General features: G+C 41.0%; 1 protein-coding gene across 7 annotated transcripts in view; it reads left to right on the top strand.

Moving 5' to 3' along the window:
* WEE2 (WEE2 oocyte meiosis inhibiting kinase) overlaps positions 1–20,123 on the top strand; it is a 30,044-nt gene that overhangs the window by 9,328 nt on the left and 593 nt on the right. Inside the window, exons 3-12 of one of the 7 annotated variants that reach the window (XR_015161966.1) lie at positions 261–312; positions 2,002–2,174; positions 3,551–3,672; positions 9,882–10,028; positions 10,624–10,731; positions 10,863–10,948; positions 11,787–11,957; positions 12,826–12,968; positions 14,952–15,056; positions 16,546–16,667. Coding sequence is in view for 5 of the 7 variants with exons in the window: in XM_086395171.1 (XP_086251297.1) it covers positions 261–312; positions 2,002–2,174; positions 3,551–3,672; positions 9,882–10,028; positions 10,624–10,731; positions 10,863–10,948; positions 11,787–11,957; positions 12,826–12,968; positions 16,546–16,702 (1,159 nt within the window). In the remaining 2 variants the exon portion in view is untranslated. Of the gene's footprint in view, positions 1–260; positions 313–2,001; positions 2,175–3,550; positions 3,673–9,881; positions 10,029–10,623; positions 10,732–10,862; positions 10,949–11,786; positions 11,958–12,148; positions 12,280–12,825; positions 12,969–14,938; positions 15,057–16,545; positions 17,990–20,123 lie in introns of those variants that run through there. The other 6 variants (XM_086395172.1, XR_015161967.1, XM_086395171.1 and 3 more) reach the window with 6 other exon arrangements.

The following is a 20,123-nucleotide window of genomic DNA, read 5'->3' as shown; positions in this document are numbered from 1 at the left end:
AGCTTATATATCCTCTTTTTTGCAGAAAGGCTTTTACTTTCAAAATAGAGTACATAGTACTATCTAGAGTATCCTTCATATCTTGTTTTTAATACTGTCCTAGGTTCTTGTATTAAAAACTTCTGTTTATTCCTGCTTCTAAATATAGACTGAAGAGGGAGAATAATTGTCTTATTTACTTGTACTGTACCCAAACCCAGCACAGTACCAGGGTCCATAAGTGTTAATCATACATTGATAATCATTTTTTCCCCCCCAAGTGAGGAATCCAGTCCAGGAGAAGGCAAGGGAGAACACGGGCTGCCTGCTAAGGTGAGCACTGCTCTTTGGTCCAGCTGTTGTAACACAGCCATTTCATTCTAATACCTCTTCTTTCTCCCTCCCTCCCTCCCTCCCTCCCCAAACCTTGGCACTTGTAGTAAATATGTCTTGCAGGTGAATTTATCTGGACTGTAACCAGGGTCTATATTCTTAGCTAGTTGTTACTTTATCAGACAGTGTCTAACATTTATACTGCTGAATCGTTACTTTGGACTATTCTTAAATTCAAAGCTACTGTTTCTGTCTTTGATCTGGGGGAAAGTTCTGTATTCCTGGGATATAGAAGTAAAGGGAACATCAAGATATCTAAGGTCCAAAAAGGAAAAAAAAAAAAAAAAACCCAGAAAAATAGCGTAAAGCCAGAGGTTTATATGTAAAAGTTTTAGCTCTTAAATGTGTCAATATTTATTGATTTTATAATGTTCACAATCTTTGATCTAGTATCACCCATTTGATAATCTAAACTAAGAAAATAATGCCGTGAATATTACCACCAGAGATGTTTGTTTCAGCCTTAACTGTAAGAGCAGAAAAAGAAAAGAAGATAGGGGCGGTACCAAATACCCAATAACGGAAGAATGGCTACGTAAATTAGACCATACAGCCAGTGGGATATTAGATTGCCATCAAGGTGACATGTTGGACATAGGCATGTTTTCATGATATTATAATGTTCAGTGTCCGTACAGGGCAGGGAGGACAATGGGGAAGGGGCGATATGGATAGTAAGCTGGTACTTGGTGTCTGAGATGAGGATATAAGGGAGCAGGTAAGCACTACCAGAGCCTTCAGGCCTCTGATCAGAGGTGAGGATTCCTCATGGGAAACAATTAGGTATGTCTCATTCTATGGCATCATTTCACAAAAATAATCGTACTGATAGAGGAGACAGAGAAAGGGCGGGCAGCTGGAGCAAGTCCAGAGGTGGAGGAAATTGAGCTTGAGACTGGTAAGGGCAAGGGAAATTATCGATCTTGTTGATGAAGACTGACTGGGCTTGGATGTTGAAAATGAAGACCTGGTAAGAGTCAAGATTTTTTAAACATTTAAAGTTAGAAGGAAAAAGTTCTTGCTAATGGAGATATTGGGAAAAGGTGATTTCACAGGGATGAATCAGTTTGGACTGAGATTCTTATAAATCTATGGATATTTCCATCATCAGCTACTGTTTACTGAGAATTTATATATATTCGTGATATATGTGATTCTCATATATTTGAAAGGACCATGAGACATAGTTGCTCTGATCCTCATCTGACAAATGAGAAAACTGATACAGGAGTTCAGTGACTTGCTCGAGTTCCTTACTTAGCAATGAGTGATGTCACGGTTGGCCAGTAGGGGGAGCGGTTGCTGCAGCTGAGCACACAGTCTGAAATAAATCAATTTGACAATTTTGTTCTCTAGACTAAGGCTTTGGGGGAAGCAAACTAAAAAGTATGTTTATTGCACTTAAGATGAAACAGAAATACTACCAAGTTATTGTTAACTTACTGGTTATCTCTACTTTGTATTAATAATAAATTCAACAGTCAGTGCTTCTTGCCACCATGAATATTGACACAGACAGAATCCAATGGATTTGCCTCAAAAGTATTTTTGGAAACTTAGGGAAATTGAGGGATATAATATGCCTTAATTTTATTCTAAACTATTTCACTTTTTGCTAAAATATTTCAGAGATGTGTCTTACGAGAAACCAACATGGCTTCCCGCTATGAAAAAGAATTCTTGGAGGTAGAAAAAATTGGGGTCGGGGACTTTGGTACAGTCTACAAGTGCATTAAGAGGCTGGATGGATGTGTTTATGCAATAAAACGCTCCACGAAACCTTTGGGAGGATTATCAGATGAGTGAGTACCTTTAAAATGTACTAGAAATACACACTTGGATTTATCAAAACATTTTCAATAAGAGCACTGATGTCATTTGCTACTGTTAAAAATTCAACCTTACCACTGAAAGTTGTCTCACATTTGTAACCTTTCTGAATTTTTAAGATCAGAGATAAGTTATTTCCTGAAATATACCATGAGCAATTGGAATTGTGTTGTTTGTTTGTTTTGTATTTCTCATGGCTTTTACTACTGGTCTTACTACTTTTTTTTTTTTCTCTAATGAATGGATTTAGGAAAGGATCTTCTGGTATCTGTTTAGTTCATCAGAAATACTACCAAGTTATTGTTAACTTACTGGTTATCTCTACTTTGTATTAATAATAAATTCAACAGTCAAGTTTGAAAAACTCCAAGCCAGGAAAAACTAACAAAAATTTAAATTTCATTCCTAGAACTAATTGTTCAAAAGTTCTTCCTTTTCACAAGGAAAACAAATATGTTCAGATTCAGCCATTGCTTTTTGTGAACTCTGGGAGATATAATACTAAAATGCCAAATCTTAAATTAGTCTTTGGAATTCTTCGTTTATATACTGAAATCGATCAAGCACTGCATTTTGCTTCTTTTTTTGTGTGTTGGATTTCCTATTCCATGATGGATATCTGTCTTCAGGACTGTCCCTGTGGCTACATCATACCAGCAGAGTTTAGTATTGACTATAATTAAGGCTTCCCTGTCGGCTCAGTGGGTAAAGAATCTGCCTGCAATTCAGGAGAAACAGGAGACCTGGGTTCGATCCCTGGGTCTGGCAGATTCCCTGGAGTAGGAAATGGCAACCCACTCCAGTAATCTTGCCTGGAAAATTCCAAGGACACAGGAGCCTGGCAGACTATAGTCCAAGGGGTCGCAAAGAGTTGGACACGACTGAGCGACTAAGCACACACACAGCAACTGTCTAGCTTTCATAGGGATGGTAGAGGGCCCATTGCAATATCCACAATCAAGCACATTTCTTGTTAAGCCCATCAGGGTTTTTAGATTGTGAAAATTAGAATCAAAACAAGTCTGCTCCTGGGGTAACGGACACCTAAGATGCCTCTCTACATATATCCTGTTCAATGAAAAAAACCGTGGACTTGGGCCCAGGACAACCAAGGTTCTGGTCTTAGATCTGCTATCACCAGCTCAACTTTGGGCCAGTCACTTAACCCCTTAAAGGCTTCATCCTTGTTACTATATCATATAGAGGAGTTACAAACATTAAATGTGATAAGATAGTAAGTAAGCAAGCAGTGAGCATTCAACAAATGTGAATAATGCCTCATATCTCATCTTTAAAGAATTTGTATGTGTGTTATTTTCAGTTTCCTCAATGCTTTCCCATCTCTTAGGACTCTGGCTATGCATGAAGTTTATGCCCATGCGGTGCTGGGACAACACCCCCATGTGGTGCGTTACTACTCTGCGTGGGCAGAAGATGACTACATGATCATTCAAAATGAATACTGCAATGGTAAGCATGTGGGCTCATATCTATGGAGAGGGAGGATTAGCTTTTAAGTCTTTGGGAAAAAAAAATCTTTGCTTTCTTCTTTTACTTAATAGCAGGTATAGCAGAATCATATCTAAAAGTCTGTACTACTGTTTTGCTTGGAAGCAGAGAGCTGGAGGAAATGAGTTGAGCTGGAAAGGAATTTCAGGCTTATGCTGTAAGGTGCTTCTTTCAAAGCTGATGTGTAGTTGGTACATAGGAGCTATTACGTCCTTCACACTTTAATTAATACTTAGAAAACTTTTATGCTAGTGGTTTGAATGGTAAATCATCTTTTTACCATTTACTAGGTGCTCTAGAAGAGGTAAGCCATAGTCTCTACTATTTTGGAGGAGGGAGTGGTAAACTTACATAGCCAACTTCTGATTAATTTGGAAGTGGATTCCTGTGTTTGGGGATTGTTCATGTTTCTTGCTGCTTCTTACTTTGGAGCTTTAAGTGTTCTCACAAGAGTAGGGGCATGGGGTGGGGTGCTGGGACTGAAATCTAGTGACTTCAGATACATCCTCCTAGGTTCTTCAGGACTATGTATACACAGTAACCAGTAAAACTTCTTTTTGGGCTACTTAAATCACAAAGTGTGGTCCTTTGGATTAACATATTTCTAATTCATGATTTAATAGTTCTTATCTATAATTAAGGGGTTACATAACAGCAGTTATGTATTGTTATTCTTGGAAATACATTTTCATCAAAACATCTAGGGATATAGTAGGAAAGTGCTACCAGTTGGATAGAAGATCGTCATCGTTTTAGGATGCATCCACATTTTGCAATCCATATTTTAGCCCCAGTAATACTGGATAATGGCATCCCCCAAACATATACACCTACCCTGAGTTTTTTTTTTTTTTAATGGTGCAGTCTGTCTTTGGGTAAGTTTAGTTATCACCAGATAGCCTGGCTTTTGAGGACAGTGATCAGTGATAAAGCTTCAACACTGTATATAAGATTACTTTCACCAGTAGGTAAGTAAATAACATTATGAGATGCTAGAAGCATAGAAAATGGTACACATATTCTACGAGATAATAATTTGGCATCTTCCTTGTTATTTCCTTATAGCCTGATTTTCCCATAGCCTTACTTGTGAACTTCATGAGTTTTTTTCTTTAATAAGCTCACCCCAAATCCCTTTTTATAATAGTTTCTTTGGGTTAAAACGAAATGGACCCTTTCCTTATACTTGTGATTGAGTAGTTGAGACCTTTTTTTTTTAAATCATCTCTTAATTTCTTCTTATCATAACCTGAGAGTCCCTATTCTTTTTTTCTTCCCTCTCTCTATAGAGAAGATTGATTTTATTTCCATAACATTTACCTATTTACAAAGATAATATCAAATTTAAAAATCAGTCAATAAAGCAAAATTAACAAATTTCAACCTGTGGGCAATGTAAAATTTTAACTGGGGCAATGTAAAAGTTTCAAATTTTCAAAAAGAATAAGATGAAGCAATCTATTACAAAATCATCTCATTTTTTTCAACATTTGAATATCTTCTTCGGGCTTGACACTCTATTAAGCTTTTGGGTGCAAAATCCTGTAGAGTGAGGTAAGTCCTTACTTCCAGAAGCTTGATTCCATTTGCTCTCTTATAATGAGCACACAAAGTGGCCAGAGATGGTGAATGTGGGCAAAGGCAGCAGGGTGTGGTGGGATGCGCCTGGGCTTTAAAGTCGGCAGACTGGAGTTCAAAGCCCAGCTCTGTCACATAGCTGCCTGCCATGCAGGAGACCCCAGTTTGATTCCTGGGTGGGGAAGATCTCCTGGAGAAAAGATAGGCTACCCACCCCAGTATTTTTGGGTTTCCCTTGTGGCTCAGCTTGTAAAGAATTTGCCTGCAATGCAGGAGACCTGGGTTCGATCCCTGGGTTGGGAAGATCCCCTGAAGAAGGGAAAGGCTACCCACTCCAGTATTCTGGCCTGGAGAATTCCATGGACTATGCAGCCCATGGGGTCGCAAAGAGTCAGACACGACTGAGTGACTTTCACTTCAGTTCAGTTCTCTCAGGATCACTGAGACATCATTTAATCTCATTGAGTAATGAGACAGTAGTATTTACCTAACTGAGTCATTTGCGAAATTATCAACAGTGTATGTCAAATGCTAGCACATCATTAAGTCCAAATACATAGTAAGAACATGGTAATACTTGTTATTAGCATAGCCTGAGAAAATGTCATGAAGGAGCTAAGACTTGAACGAGACCTTGCAGGAGGATTCCTTGAGTTTATGGAAGCAGAGGGAAGACCAGCATGCAGGCTAGAAGCATGGACTGGGCTTGCGTCTGGCCTGGTAGATAGAAAGGAGACTAAAGAGGACTGAGCTGACCCCGTAGGAGGAAGTCAGACCAGCAAGGTGAAGTGTGGGAAGCCTGTAGTGGGCGTTGAAAGCCAGCTAGTGAGTGTGGACTAGATAGATGTAAGATACTATGGGAAATCAGTGTTTGTTCATTGTGGTGCTTCAGCTAACTTCACTCTGCTGCTGCTGCTGTTGCTAAGTCACTTCAGTTGTGTCCGACTCTGTGTGACCCCATAGATACTTGCCAACTCAAACGTAACTGAGATTTAGCAAATGTAATTCACATACATTGAACCTTTCAAATGTGAACTGATAATGGAAAATAAAGCATGCTCTTTTGTGGGACTTCCTGGGTGGTACTAGTGGTAAAGTACCCCACAGGCCAATGAAGGTAGACGTAAGAGACACAAGTTTGATCCCTAGGTCGGGAAGGCCCTCTGAAGGAGGGCTCAGCAACCCACTCCAGTACTCTTGCCTGGAGAATCCCATGGACAGAGAAGCCTGGCAGACTGCAGCACATAGGGTCGCACAGAGTTGGACACGACTGAAGTGACTTCGCACACTTGCAAATCTTGTTTGTCGTTTTGGATAATCCATGTTGAGACTTTTCCCGGTGGTGGTGGTGGTTTAGTCGCTAAGTGGTGTCGGACTCTTGTGACCCCATGGACTGTAGCCTGCCAGGCTCCTCTGTCCAGGGGATTCTCCAGGCAAGAATACTGGAGTGGGTCTAAGTAAAGGATAAGAAATCCAAAGTATGTGTCAGGTAGCCGGTGCTTCTTTCCTTCTGCTCCCACATTCTCTCTCTCCCGCTCTGTCTCACCTCTCCATCCTATGTCCTGTTTCCCCATACCCACCCTTACCTACCCATATCGACCCAAGCCCCTCTACCCAGCCTCTCATAGCAGTCAGGGTGGAACATGCACGGTTACGGTTTTAACTTCAATTATAAATTAGGTGATGTAGATAACATAGATTTTAACTGTGAGAGACTAACAGTCATCTGATTTGCCTCTTGTCCCTCATAAACCCTGAACCAATCACAAGTTTCCACCCTCTCTGCCACCCTAGCCAAGGTCCCCTACAAGGTCACCTCTGGGCCAGCCTCAGAAATCTGAGGTCTCCAGTAGCCGGCTGATTCTGCAACAACCAGGATTCTAACCGGCTCAGCGCTGGATAATTACTCTCTCCCTGTGTGTGTGTGCGTGCTCAGTCGCTTCAGTCATCTCCGACTCATTGTGACCCTATAGGCTGTAGTTCCGCAGGCTCCTCTGTCCATGGGATTCTCCAGGCAACAATACTGGAGTAGGTTGCCATGCCCTCCTCCAGGGGATCTTCCCGATTCAGGGATCAAACCCGTGTGTCCTACATCTCCTGCTTTGGCAGGCAGGTTCTTTACCACTAGTACCACCTGGGAAGCCCAATCTCTCCCTAATCGCAGAGTATTCTTGTGACGTCTTCTGGCGTAGAAGTTTTACAGAGCACGATCCCCTAGAATACTGGTTCTCACATTTGCTCAAGTGATGTGACATCCAGAAGTTGGAACACCATGAATACAGGTTATATTTTCCCACCAGATAAGGGACAATTTTACCAGCAGAAAAGTAGGCTTGTGTCATTGGCAGCAAAGTAGCATAGTGAGAATACAAATACATAAATAAGACGTGCTGTTGAACTGTTGGCCTGCTTTTTGCATTTCATTGTCAGAAGGTATTTGCTATTTCTTTGTTTTGGCATCTGTTAGGTCTTATGAGCAGACAGGAAAACAAGTATATGTTTTTCTGAAGTATCTTTTCTCCTACCAAGTGGGGCAAGTACATTTATCTAAAGGAAGGAAGTCATCAACTCATCTCACAAAGATGGTTTGAAAAGAACTGCCTGGGAGCTGGCTGTATTCCTCCTAGGGCACCTCCTAAGGTACCGAGCCAATGCCAGGGGCTACCTTGGGTTAAGGAGCTAAGGCTTCAGTGCACCCGGGTGAGATTAGGAGGGATGAAGTTTACAGTTCATTCAGTATTGCTATGTCTGTAAATGCATGAAAGTGAAGTGAAATGAATTAGTCACTCAGTCATGTCTGACTCTTTGTGACCCCACAGACTGTAGCCCGCCAGGTTCCTCTGTACATGGAATTCTCCAGGCAAGAATACTGGGATGGGTAGCCATTCCTTTCTCCAGGGGATCTTTCCGATCCAGGGATCGAACCCGGGTCTTCTGCATGGCAGGTGGATTCTTTACCACCTGAGTCACTGGGGAAGCCCCCTGTCGATGGATACTTCTTGTTAATACTGTTTAGTAAAGAACAGTTCATTATGCTGTTCTATAAGTGTGTGGACAATCAGTTTTAGCTCAAGCAAAATAAGGATATTCTAATACAGTAATACGAATGAATACTTTTCAGTAACTTCTCTTCTACTGTTTTATCACTTGGCTAACTTTAACACTACCTATAGAGATTCTAAGTAATTGAAAGTGCTGCTATCACTGGTCTAGTTCCCCTTACTAAATACCTAGTTCCCCTTACTAAATACCTATCACACTTCAGGGGATTAGAAATCCCTCCACTTATAATCTAAAGGAACATATTAAAGGAATGCTAAGTAACTTACGATGCTTATTTCTTTCCATACATTTCATAGGGGCCTTCACTCAGTCTTTCCCCTCTGTTGCCGGGATAGACATTCAGTTCAGAAAATACTGATTACATGCCAGACCATGGGACAGGAAGGATGAATGAGCTGTGGGCCTGTCCTAAAGGAACAGCCAGGCTAGTGGAGACCCAGGGGCCTTGATGCAACCTCCCTTTTCCTCCATCACATCTCATAAACTCATCTGAAACTTCACCTCAAGGTGGCTTTGTTTATAATAACCCCAATGTACTCTTTATTTATTCTTCCTTTCTAATGTCATCTACAGTTCATAAATTCTTTCCTAAGGTGATTCCCAGGGAAAAACAAAAACCTTCTACTTTAGCCCCTTTTTTTTTGTTTGTTTCTGAAAGGTGCTGAATTTGCCTTTCTGAATTTATTTGAATGTGGCAGTTCAACCTTTACATTCAATTTTACGTAAGAGAGTTTTAAATATAGATTTCCTTAAAAGTACAGTTACCATCTCAGACCCTACTGCTCTGATACACACCTGAAGGGGGGATTTACAGGCCTTATAACTGATGGGGGTCCCAGAATTCCCTAATTTGACTGAGGAGGCTACAGACAAATGCTAATTAATGAATCAAAAGGTTGAGAAGCATTCTAATGCCTTAGGGCAGGGGCGTCTGAGGTCAGGTAGTCAGATGAGGTCAGGGCTTATCTTTTTATTGACGACAGTGATAGAGTTGCTACAAACAGTGGCTCAAAGAGGGTTTAGGTGTACATGGAGGTTTTATATTTTCTTTGGGTCATCCATCATTAAATGTTCTTATTTCGTGATATATATTTTAATGGAAGGAAACTTGAAATCAATTACATTAAAGTTACTAATGGCCTATAATCACTAGCTTGACACCAGATTGGAATTATTCATCGACACCATAGTAGCTATATGACTAGGCCTGGCTGATCTTCTGTTGATAACAAGGTAAAGCTTTTTAAATGTTAGTTGGGGGCATACTCAAGGCAATAGAGCCACATATTGGTTACCTAGGATATAGCATTTTCTTTTCCTCTTTAAAGAGGAAAGCCCTTATTCTTTCCAATATGTTTGTGGTATAGACAGGGAGCTGATATTATGTTTCACACCGACACTGAAGCAGTTTAGACTTGTTCGACTGAGTTCATTCATGAGGAATGTATTGAATATGTACTAGGCTTTCACATATAAGATTCACACTTTTTTCTCTCACTTGGTGGGGCTATTCTGTTGTTCTTTCCTAGGTGGGAGCTTGCAGGCTGCAGTAACTGAAAACACAAAGTCTGGCAGTCATTTCCCAGAGCCCAGACTCAAGGACATCCTTCTACAGATTTCCCTCGGGCTCAAATACATCCACAGCTCCGGCATGGTGCACCTGGACATCAAGCCCAGTCAGTCCAGCTCTCCTCTGCTCCTCTGGCCGTGTTGAATTCCTTCCCCATTGTTGTCAGAATCTGTGCCTGCATGACTGTCAAAGAGGCTGTTAGCTGGCAGAATCCCTCCACGTCCCTCTCCCCCTGCCCACACTCCAGTTAAACAGCTTTAACTACTTTCCCATTGCGCCAAGAGGACAGAAAGAAAAGACTCCCAGATAGTGAAGCCCAAGTATGAAAATAAGTATTGAATTTACTGCATAGATAAGAGACTGCATCCTGACTGTTTACAACTAGTGGGTTAAGGCACTCATGCATATGAAATGCAAGGAAATGTTGTTACTATCCTGTGTTGTTGATTATTTCTTTGTTTTGAGGTCACCAGCCTCTTCAAAGAGGTTTGAGGTTTAAGTTCCACTGAAATAGGTATTATCAATCACTGAGCTGTTTGGAAGTAGTGTGAGAGATTCCATGGAGGAAAAGAAACCTTGGTAGTCTTGTTACCTGCACACACAGAAGAGGAGGAGGATTGAAATGTCATTTACAGAAAAGAATCTCTGAGGTGAAAAGGTTTAGGAATCATTCCTTACTACAGTTCTGTATTTTTTTTCAGGTAACATCTTCATTTGTCATAAGATGCAAAGCGACTCCCCCGTAGTCCTGGAAGAGGCTGAAAATGAAGCTGATTGGTTTTTCTCTGCTGATGTGATGTATAAAATTGGTGAGTCTGTGTTGTAACTTGATTGGTATACTCTTATCCTACAAAATGTATGCTGATGACTCTAATCCGTTTATTCCAGTTTTAAGAAAAACATGCTTTGAAAGAACTCTACTTCTTTTTTCTTTTTTTAGGTGACTTGGGTCATGTGACATCAATAAGCAATCCCAAAGTGGAAGAGGGGGACAGTCGCTTCTTGGCTAATGAAATTTTGCAAGAGGTATAGATTTGGAGAACAAAGGGTTTTTAATAGTCCCTTGAAATGTTTGCAAAGAGGGTGGCTCAATCAATGGATTAATCACCATTTTTACTGTTTTTTTGTAAAGGTCCTTTGCTATTTCTAATATTTTTTAGAATTCTTAGCATTATGAATTTCCTAGCAGGAAGGAAGCCTTGATTGGTCCAACCCAACCTTTATCATGCGACTAACCTTTTGACAGCACCACCAGTCTTGGTCACTGAAATGGCCTTCAGTTATTGCTCATCTTTTAACATGTCTATGAGTCTGGCCTAGGAAAGATATAACTTTCTACAGGATGATAGCTGGGGGAAAAAAAAGGAGTCTTTCCTCTTTATGATCAGTCAATCTAAGTTTCAAGCCTCTTTGAACCTGAGAGAACAAAAGAGTGCTGAGATTCTGCCTCTGACTCTTCAGGGCAGCATATTTTTAAAAAAATTTTATTTAGTTTTTAATTGGAGGGTAATTACTGTACAACATTGTGATGGTTTCCGCCATACATCAGCATGAATCAGCCATAGGTACACATACATCCTTCCCCTCCTAAGCCGCCCTCCCACCTCCTTCTCCATCCCACCCGTCTAGGTCATCACAGGGTACCAGCTTTGGGTTCCCAGGACCAGGGCAGTATTACTCAGGTGGACTGATGCCCTGTCCTCTGTCTTCTCTAGAAAGACACTACCAACCATAGCAGATACGACCTCCCCACTGTGTTTGTTTAAGGTCATGCGCGTTCAAGCAACTCTCTTACCAGTTGTGTTTTAGACTAGACACTCTTCACTTGGCAAAGTAACCAGCCTTCCTGTCTTCTGTTTTGAAGAATTATCAGCACCTCCCCAAAGCAGACATATTTGCCTTGGGGTTGACCATCGCGGTGGCTGCAGGAGCAGAGCTGTTGCCCACCAACGGCACCGAGTGGCATCATATTCGTGAGGGGAACCTTCCAGACATTCCTCAGGAGCTCTCCAAGGAATTCCACCAACTACTCGAGGTGCTGTCTCTTGTGAAGAAAAGATGGAAATGTCTTTTTATTTTTTTTAATGTAATGGCAAATAGATGTCCACCTATTTCTGTGTGTAAGTCATTCTTAGAGTTAGTTGATACTTATACTTACTGAGGAGCTCAGTGTTGGTTCTGTGCTAGGTAATAAGTATATGCTAATTCATTTAATTCTCACAACAGTCCAGAAGGTGAATATTGCTATTCCAAATGCCAGTAAAGGAAGACTGAGTTTCAGCAAAATGTTGTGACTTGCTCAAGGCTACATACTAAGTAGTGGAGCGGACTCTGAACATTGCTCCTCAAATGGAAGGGTCAGTGTTCTCTTCATTATTTGAAACTAATTGCTGTTTACAGTTAGGTATATTCTACTGTATTCCAGTCATCGTAGGCTATAGGCATCCTCTGAAGATAAAGGCTATAGGAATACTGTCATGGTGGGATATCCTTAATTAATCTTAAGTGAAAACTGGACACATGGTGGAAGTGAGTGAGCTGAACTAGCAGTTGGGTAACCCAGGTTTTAGCCTTGGTCCTGTCAATAACTCGGACAAGCCACTTTATCTCAGGACCTCAGTTTCCTCTCTTGAAAATTAAGGCATTAGACTAGTTCATCATTCAGTTAGCTTTAAAAGCTGATACTTGAGAAAGTCAAAGGTATGGATGATGGATGCTATCACATATGGATGGTATTTCTGTCCTGGGTGGAGCTAAGTTTTCATTTATTTCTTCCCTTTGCACAAAGGAGAATTGAGTTTCAAAAAAACCCACCAGCAGAAGCTGGGTTGGAGTTGGTTGGGTGGGGGGATTTTCCTAAGAATGAAGCTTCTGTTTCCTCCCTTTTGGTCCCACCTCATCAGAGCATGATCCACCCTGATCCAGCAGAGAGACCGTCTGCAGCAGCTCTGGCCAAGAGTCGAGTCCTCTGTCCCTCCCTGGGGAAAACAGAAGAGCTTCAGCACCAGTTGAACTTGGAAAAGTTCAAGACAGCCACACTGCAAAGGTAGATTTTTGGATGCTGGGGTTGAGGAAGAACCTATTTATGCGGTACTCACAGTGACACAACTGGTCTGGTGTATCTTTTCTATGGATTCAAGTGGAATCCAACATTGTGACACAGAGGCTCCTGCTCACAAAGAGGGGCCCTGTGTAACAAGGGGCTGGATGCTCTGTGAGTAGACAGCTCGAGAGAGACAATTCCAGTTAATGCAAATGAATGCAAGGAAATACTGGTAAAGAAAAATTAGGACTCTAAGTGACAAGAGTGTTCAAGTAACTGGTAGATGACTACCCAAAGTAAGATAACCATAACTAAGGTGGGAAGAGACCCATTAGAAGTCCATTAAATCATGGGGCAGACAGATATTCTGTCTTGCTTGTTACAGAGCCTATGGCTGATTCATGTTGATGTATGGCAGAAGCCAATGCAATATTGTGGAGCAATTATCCTTCAAGTAAAAATAAATAAATTAAAAAAACAGCAAAAAAAAAATTCTGTCTTGACCCATGTTTAAGACAGAGGTATTTTTCTAAGCCTAAGGAAGCAATCCTATTTCTTATGCATGTAAGCTTGTATTCATGCATGCATTTATTAATCTATTCCTTCATTTAACAAGTAGGAATTAATTAGATAGCATGGACCTGGTATTATAAAGGTCAGGCAGTGATGGTTGAGCAGGATCCTGAAGGCATTTTAAAATAATCATTACATCCAGTGAATTGTTGAAAATATAAAAGGAGATGAAAAGACCCAGCATCAGGGGCATTTCCAATGAGTCAGTTCTTCACATCATGTGGCCAAAGTATTGGAGTTTTAGCTTCAGCATCAGTCCTTCCAATGAATATTCAGGACTGATTTCCTTTAGAATGGACTGGTTGGATCTCCTGCAGTCCAAGGGACTCTCAAGTGTCTTCTCCAACACCACAGTTCAAAAGCATCAATTCTTCAGGGCTCAGCTTTCTTTATAGTCCAACTCGCATTCATACATGACAACTGGAAAAACCATAGCTTTGACTAGATGGACCTTTGTTGGCAAAGTAATGTCAGTTTTTTAAATATGCTGTCTAGGTTGGTCATAACTTTTCTTTCAAGGAGCAAGTGTCTTTTAATTTCATGGCTGCAGTCATCATCTGCATTGATTTTTGGAACCCCCCCAAAATAAAGTCTGCCATTGTTTCCACTGTTTCTCCATCTATTTGCCATGAAGTGATGGGACTGGATGCCACGATCTTAGTTTTCTGAATGTTGAGCTTTAAGCCGACTTTTTCACTCTCCTCTTTCACTTTCATCAAGAAGCTCTTTAGTTCTTCTTTGCTTTCTGCCATAAGTGTGGTGTCATCTGTATATCTGAGGTTATTGATATTTCTCCCGGCAATCTTGATTCTATCTTGTGCTTTGTCCATTCTAGCATTTCGCATGATGTACTCTGCATATAAGTTAAATAAGCAGGGTGACAATATACAGCCTTGACATACTCCTTTCCCTATTTGGAACCAGTCTGTTGTTCCATGTCCAGTTCTAACTGTTGCTTCCGGACCTACATATAGGTTTCTCAAGAGGCAGGTCAGGTGGCCTGGTATTCCCATCTCTTTCAGAATTTTCCACAGTTTATTGTGATCCACACAGTCAAAGGCTTTGGCATACTCAATAAAGCAGAAGTAGATATTTTTCTGAAACTCTCTTGCTCTTTTGATAATCCATGGATGTTGGCAATTTAATCTCTGGTTCCTCTGCCTTTTCTAAATCCAGCTTGAACATCTGGAAGTTCACAGTTCACGTACTATTGAATCTGGCTTGGAGAATTTTGAGCATTACTTCACTAGCGTGTGATATGATTGCAATTGTGTGGTAGTTTGAGCTTTCTTTGGCATTGCCTTTCTTTGGGATTGGAATGAAAACTGACCTTTTCCAGTCCTGTGGCCACTGCTGAGTTTTCCAATTTTACTGGCATATTGAGTGCAGCACTTTCACAGCATCATCTTTCAGGATTTGAAAAAGTTCAACTGGAATTCCATCACCTCCACTGGTTTTGTTCGTACTGATGCTTCCTAAGGCCCAATTGACTTCACATTCCAGGATGTCTGGCTCTAGGTGAGTTATCAGACCATCGTGATTATCTGGGTCATGAAGATTTTTTTTGTATAGTTCTTCTGTCTATTCTTGCCACCTTTTCTTAATATTTTCTGCTTCTGTTAGGTCCATACCATTTCTGTCCTTTATCGAGCTCATCTTTGCATGAAAAGTTCCCTTGGTATCTCTAATTTTCTTGAAGAGATCTCTCATCTTTCCCATTCTGTTGTTTTCCTCTATTTTTTTTACACGGGTTGCTGAGGAAGGCTTTCTTATCTCTCCTTGCTATTCTTTGGAACTCTGCATTCAAATGGGTGTATCTTTCCTTTTCTCCTTTGCCTTTAGCTTCTCTTCTTTTCATAGCTATTTATAAGGCTTCCTCAGACAGCCATTTTGCCTTTTTTGCATTTCTTTTTTTGGGGATGGTCTTGATCCCTGTCTCCTGCACAATGTCACAAACCTCCGTCCATAGGTCTTCAGGCACTGTCAGATCTAATCTGTCTATAAGATCTAATCCCTGCAATCTATTTGTCACTTCCACTGTCTAAAATATACTTAAGTCCAATTTCTTTTGGATACACAGTCCATCTTAGAATGATTAGCTTTAAAGTCCTCCCAGATAATTTCTTGGCAATGAGTTGTGGAAACTCTAATAAAGACTTTAGTGAAGTAATCCTTCCTTGTAAGCAATTTCCTAATATTTTTTTTTTTTGCGCTATTTCCGCTAACAAATACAAATATATATGCTGTCACAGGACTATAAGTATTCCTTAAGGTGTGGTGTGTATATCTGTGAAGCTGGATGTGGACGCACAGGTGTGTGTCATCAGTCCTTCCAAGTAGTGAGCACCCATCATGGAGATGAGGCAGATGCCTTCTTGAAATTGTCTAGACCAGGGGCTGGCACACTCTTCTGTAAGACCAAGGTAGTATTTTATCCTTTGTGGGCCATATGGTCTTAGCTGCAATGACTCAACTCTGCTGGAGTGATATGAAAGTGATCAGAGACCATACAAAAATGAATGTGAATGGCTGAATTCCAGTAAGACTTTATTTACAAAAACAGGTGGCAGGCCAAATTTGACCCATGGGCTGTCCTTTGATGACCCCTGTAGAGTCATCTCCTTATTTCTCTTTAATTTTAAAGATCATTTATGCCCCAATCAGTAGAATTCTGGAGAAGTACCACTCCAGTACTCTTGCCCGGAAACTCCCTTGGACGGAGGAGCCTGGTAGGCTGCAGTCCATGGGGTGAAGAGTTGGACACAACTGAAGCAACTTAGCAGCAGCAGCAGTAGAATTCAGCAAGGCAAACTTGCAATGTGTTGAGGCACTTGTGTGCTAGCCCTTTCTAAAGATAATCACAGGAGTTAATTTTCTATTCTGTGTATCATTCATGCTTGTTTTTATAAATACTGAAATAAAAATAAAAATCTATGCTGGTTTTGATCATAAATATCATCTCTAATTTAGGACTGAGAAATGTACACTTTTCCTTTTTCGTTGTCAGGGAACTGAAAGAAGCCCAGCAGGCCCAGTCCCCCAAGGATGGCCACAGTGTCCCCGGGGTCTCTGATAACCCCACCGGGTTAAGAAACGCCAAATGTCTGGTAGGAGGAAAGAGTGCCAAGTCTTCAAGCTTCACCTTGGGGCAGACTTCCCCATAAGAATGTCTCTCCCATCAACTTACTCTTTATCCCCAAAATAGATACTGGCTGTGTCGACCTTTCCTGTATAAAGGGAGGAACTAACAGACTTGAGAGGCTGAAGATTTCAAGAGCCACCCTAATTTAGCATTTTCAGCCAAGATCCTATAGCCACCAAGGCTTCCTAGCAGCACCGGTGGCAGGTACTACCATTAGCAGCCATTTTTCTTCTCTTGTTACATCCCTAACACCACCTGTAATCAGCTCAGTGACTCCTCAGATTTGCTGATGGTCAACAGGAAAGCATGGGCCTCTGAACTGAAAGCAGCCGGCCCCCTACTCCCTCCCAGCCCCTGCAGCCTGTGGACTACGAGGCTACCCTACCTACCTGCCTACCAACCAAGGATCCCAGGGACTCTCCTGGCACACAGAAAGAAAGTCAATTTTGTTTAGAGTTGAGGTAGCATTTTTGTAAGGAAGTATGCCTGGATTTCAACAACACTTCCCAGGGTAGGTGATTTTATTCCTCAAAAAATTCTCAGTCGCTTTGAGAGAGTGGTTTTCCTACTGTATTCTCTGAACGGAGACAATCCCTTTCTCTGATACTGTTTTTACCAAGTAAATGACTTCACTATGTGAGGTAGGTAGAAATAAGACTCTATGTGACTTGAATTTCTGAACTCGCTATTAACTTATGGAACAAAAACACTGGCTAGAGGGTTTGAGGGAAATCTGATGTGGTTTGTTGTCCCCCAATCTATTTGCTTTGATTCTCTTGTAACTGTTATAATGGATTTTGATTTTTCTGAGTGTTACTAATTTCTCCTGGATTTTATGAAAAGTTGGCTTTGATTCCTGTGATTTTATCCTATTTTATCCAAATCCTTTACTCTGTATATATATTCAAAGGAAATAGAACATTTGTAAATAAAGTTTTTTTTTTTAAATCTTGTCCAAAGCCAAATAGGAATAAAGCACTCTTCTTTGTAAATATGTAACTAACAAAGACTGAGAAATGCATGTTGGAAACCACAGTAGGTAGGAGAGAGAATTTAGTAGGCTGGGGCTAACAGCCCTTGGCTTTAAGGTTCAGTTTCACAGCCTTCACAGCTAATAATGGCCAGGCTATGACCCAAAATCATGTTGGTCACAAAAGCATTTGAGAACAACTAGTTGTGTCTTTTAATGATGTTACTCCTGTTGTGGCTTATAGGCTTTTTGGCTACCTTATTTTCTTCTTTCCCTTAATTTTTAAAAGCAAATTAAGTTTTAAAAATTGAATAAACCAGTGAACAAATCATCACATCATTCTTATGTTTTGGAGTAGCAATTTCTTCCCTGCAATTAAATGAGATATAGTGCTCTGTACTGCCCATTGACATTTTAAAAAATTAGTCTTTATTCAAAATTTTTTTCTGTATACACTTGTGTATTTTATTTTTATTTATTTTTAAAATATATTGGAATATAGTTGATATTTAGGTTTTCAAATTGAATTTATGTCTTGCCTCCCTGACAATAGCCATGTCCCTTGCAGTATAGTGCAAGGTCAACCACACTTTGTGATTTATAAACAGGTATATTATTGAGTAAGCAATGTATTGGACTTCCCAGGTGGCGCAGTGGTAAAGCATCCACCTGCCAATGCAGGAGACACAGGAGACCAGTGTTTGATCCCTGGGTTGGGAAGATGCCCTGGAGGAGGAAATGGCAACCCACTCCAGTATTCTTGCCTGGAAAATTCCATGGACAGAGGAATCCGGTAAGCTGCAGTCAAAAGGGTTGCAAAGAGTTGGACATGACTGAGCAACTGAGCACAAGCAATATGTAGCCCCAAGTTCTGTGGCTACACCTGTCTTCTTCAAGTGAAGTGAAAGTGGCTCAGTCGTGTCCACTCTTTGCGATCCCATGGACTATACGGTCCATGGAATTCTCCAGGCCAGAATACTGGAGTGGGTAGACTTTCCCTTCTCCAGGGGATCTTCCCAACCAGGGGTCGAACCCAGGTCTCCCGCATTGTAGGCGGGTTCTTTACCAGCTGAGCCACCAGGGAAGACACTGACAACTATTACTAGGGCCTGTGACCCCTTCTCTACAGTGTTCTTCAGAGCCTCTTCTAGCACCTGAATGGATCTGATGCCAGACTGTTGGTTTCCCTCCCTCCCTCCCTCTCTCTGCTGCGCTCCACGGTAGCAGGAAGTCACCAGAAGAGCAAGAAGCTGCATAGACACTGCACATGACACGGACTGGGTCTTCTCTGGGCTCAGGGCTTAATCTCTTCCATTTCAGTTGGAAGTTGACCCCTGGCCTCAGTGAGAAGCTCCATCCTCAGGCATGAAGTTCTGTTCCTTAAATATGAACACTGACAATCAGGTGCCAATAGATCATCTTGAGTTTAAGAAACCTTATAAAGAAATACTACTGGGCTTTCCTGAGGCTTCTCTGGTGGCTCAGTCAGTAAAGAATACACATGCAATGCAGGAGACTGCCTGCAATACAGGAGTCCAGAGTTTGATCCCTGGGTTGGGAAGTTCCTCTGGAGAATAAAATGGCAACCTACTCCAGTATTCTTGCCTGGAAAACCCCAAGGACAGGGGAGCCTTGCAGGCAACAGCCCATAGGGTTGCAAAGAATTGACACAACTGAGTGACTAAACCACCAATGTATCTACCAATTCCTAGAAGCTGTTTATCTAAAAGCTGTAGAAAGATGAACACTAAAAGATAAATGTCAATATTTTGGCCTGAACAGTTAGGTTTAAAAAATCTCTGTATGAACCATTATGTCAATCTTTAATTGCATAAAAATTGTTAGGTTTTTTGAAATTCAACAAAAAGTAGCCATGATTAACTATAGAGTATTGCTAAAGTAGATTTGAATCACTGTAAAATAGAAGCTAGTAATCAGGTTAGGTAATAAGTGCTGTAATTTTTTTCCAACAGTTATTATGAGGCTTCAGGAAAAACTGATTTAAGAGCAAAGTGAAAACTTTGATTAAAATATATAAAAAGTGTACTTGTACAGCATTGGAATTGTCCAAAGCTTCCTATCTGTGAGAAAGCATTGCCAACCATGGTTTCTACCAGTTGATACCTACAGCTGAGACTTTCTTTTAATTTAGGGGGGGAAAAAAAGGCAAGGCCAAAGATAGCTCTGTGGCCTTGGGCATACACTGTAGACTTGTCTCTTTCTCAGCTAGCTTTGCAAAGGATGAAAGCCCTGAATTATTCCACTAAGACCAGCGGTAACGGTAGCTGACTAAAGGCACAATGCTTTCACCACTTCTCAGTATTGGGAAGGTCCTTCCTTTCTGGGTCCACGGATGAACTACAGAAAAAGCTTATGATTATGTTAAAGAGTGGGTGTAGGTCTCTGCACATCATGAAGAGGTTTCAGGAATTCCTCACCAAAATGCAAACTGTAGATTTCTTGCAAAAGCAGT

The sequence above is a fragment of the Bos grunniens genome, chromosome 4 (assembly GCF_055505025.1).
Source record: "Bos grunniens cultivar Pamir isolate PY7600 chromosome 4, Bosgru_T2T1.0, whole genome shotgun sequence".
Classification (NCBI taxonomy): Eukaryota; Metazoa; Chordata; class Mammalia; order Artiodactyla; family Bovidae; genus Bos; species Bos grunniens.
Note: the sequence above shows the minus strand (reverse complement) of the source record. Positions and strands in the feature narration are given on the sequence as shown.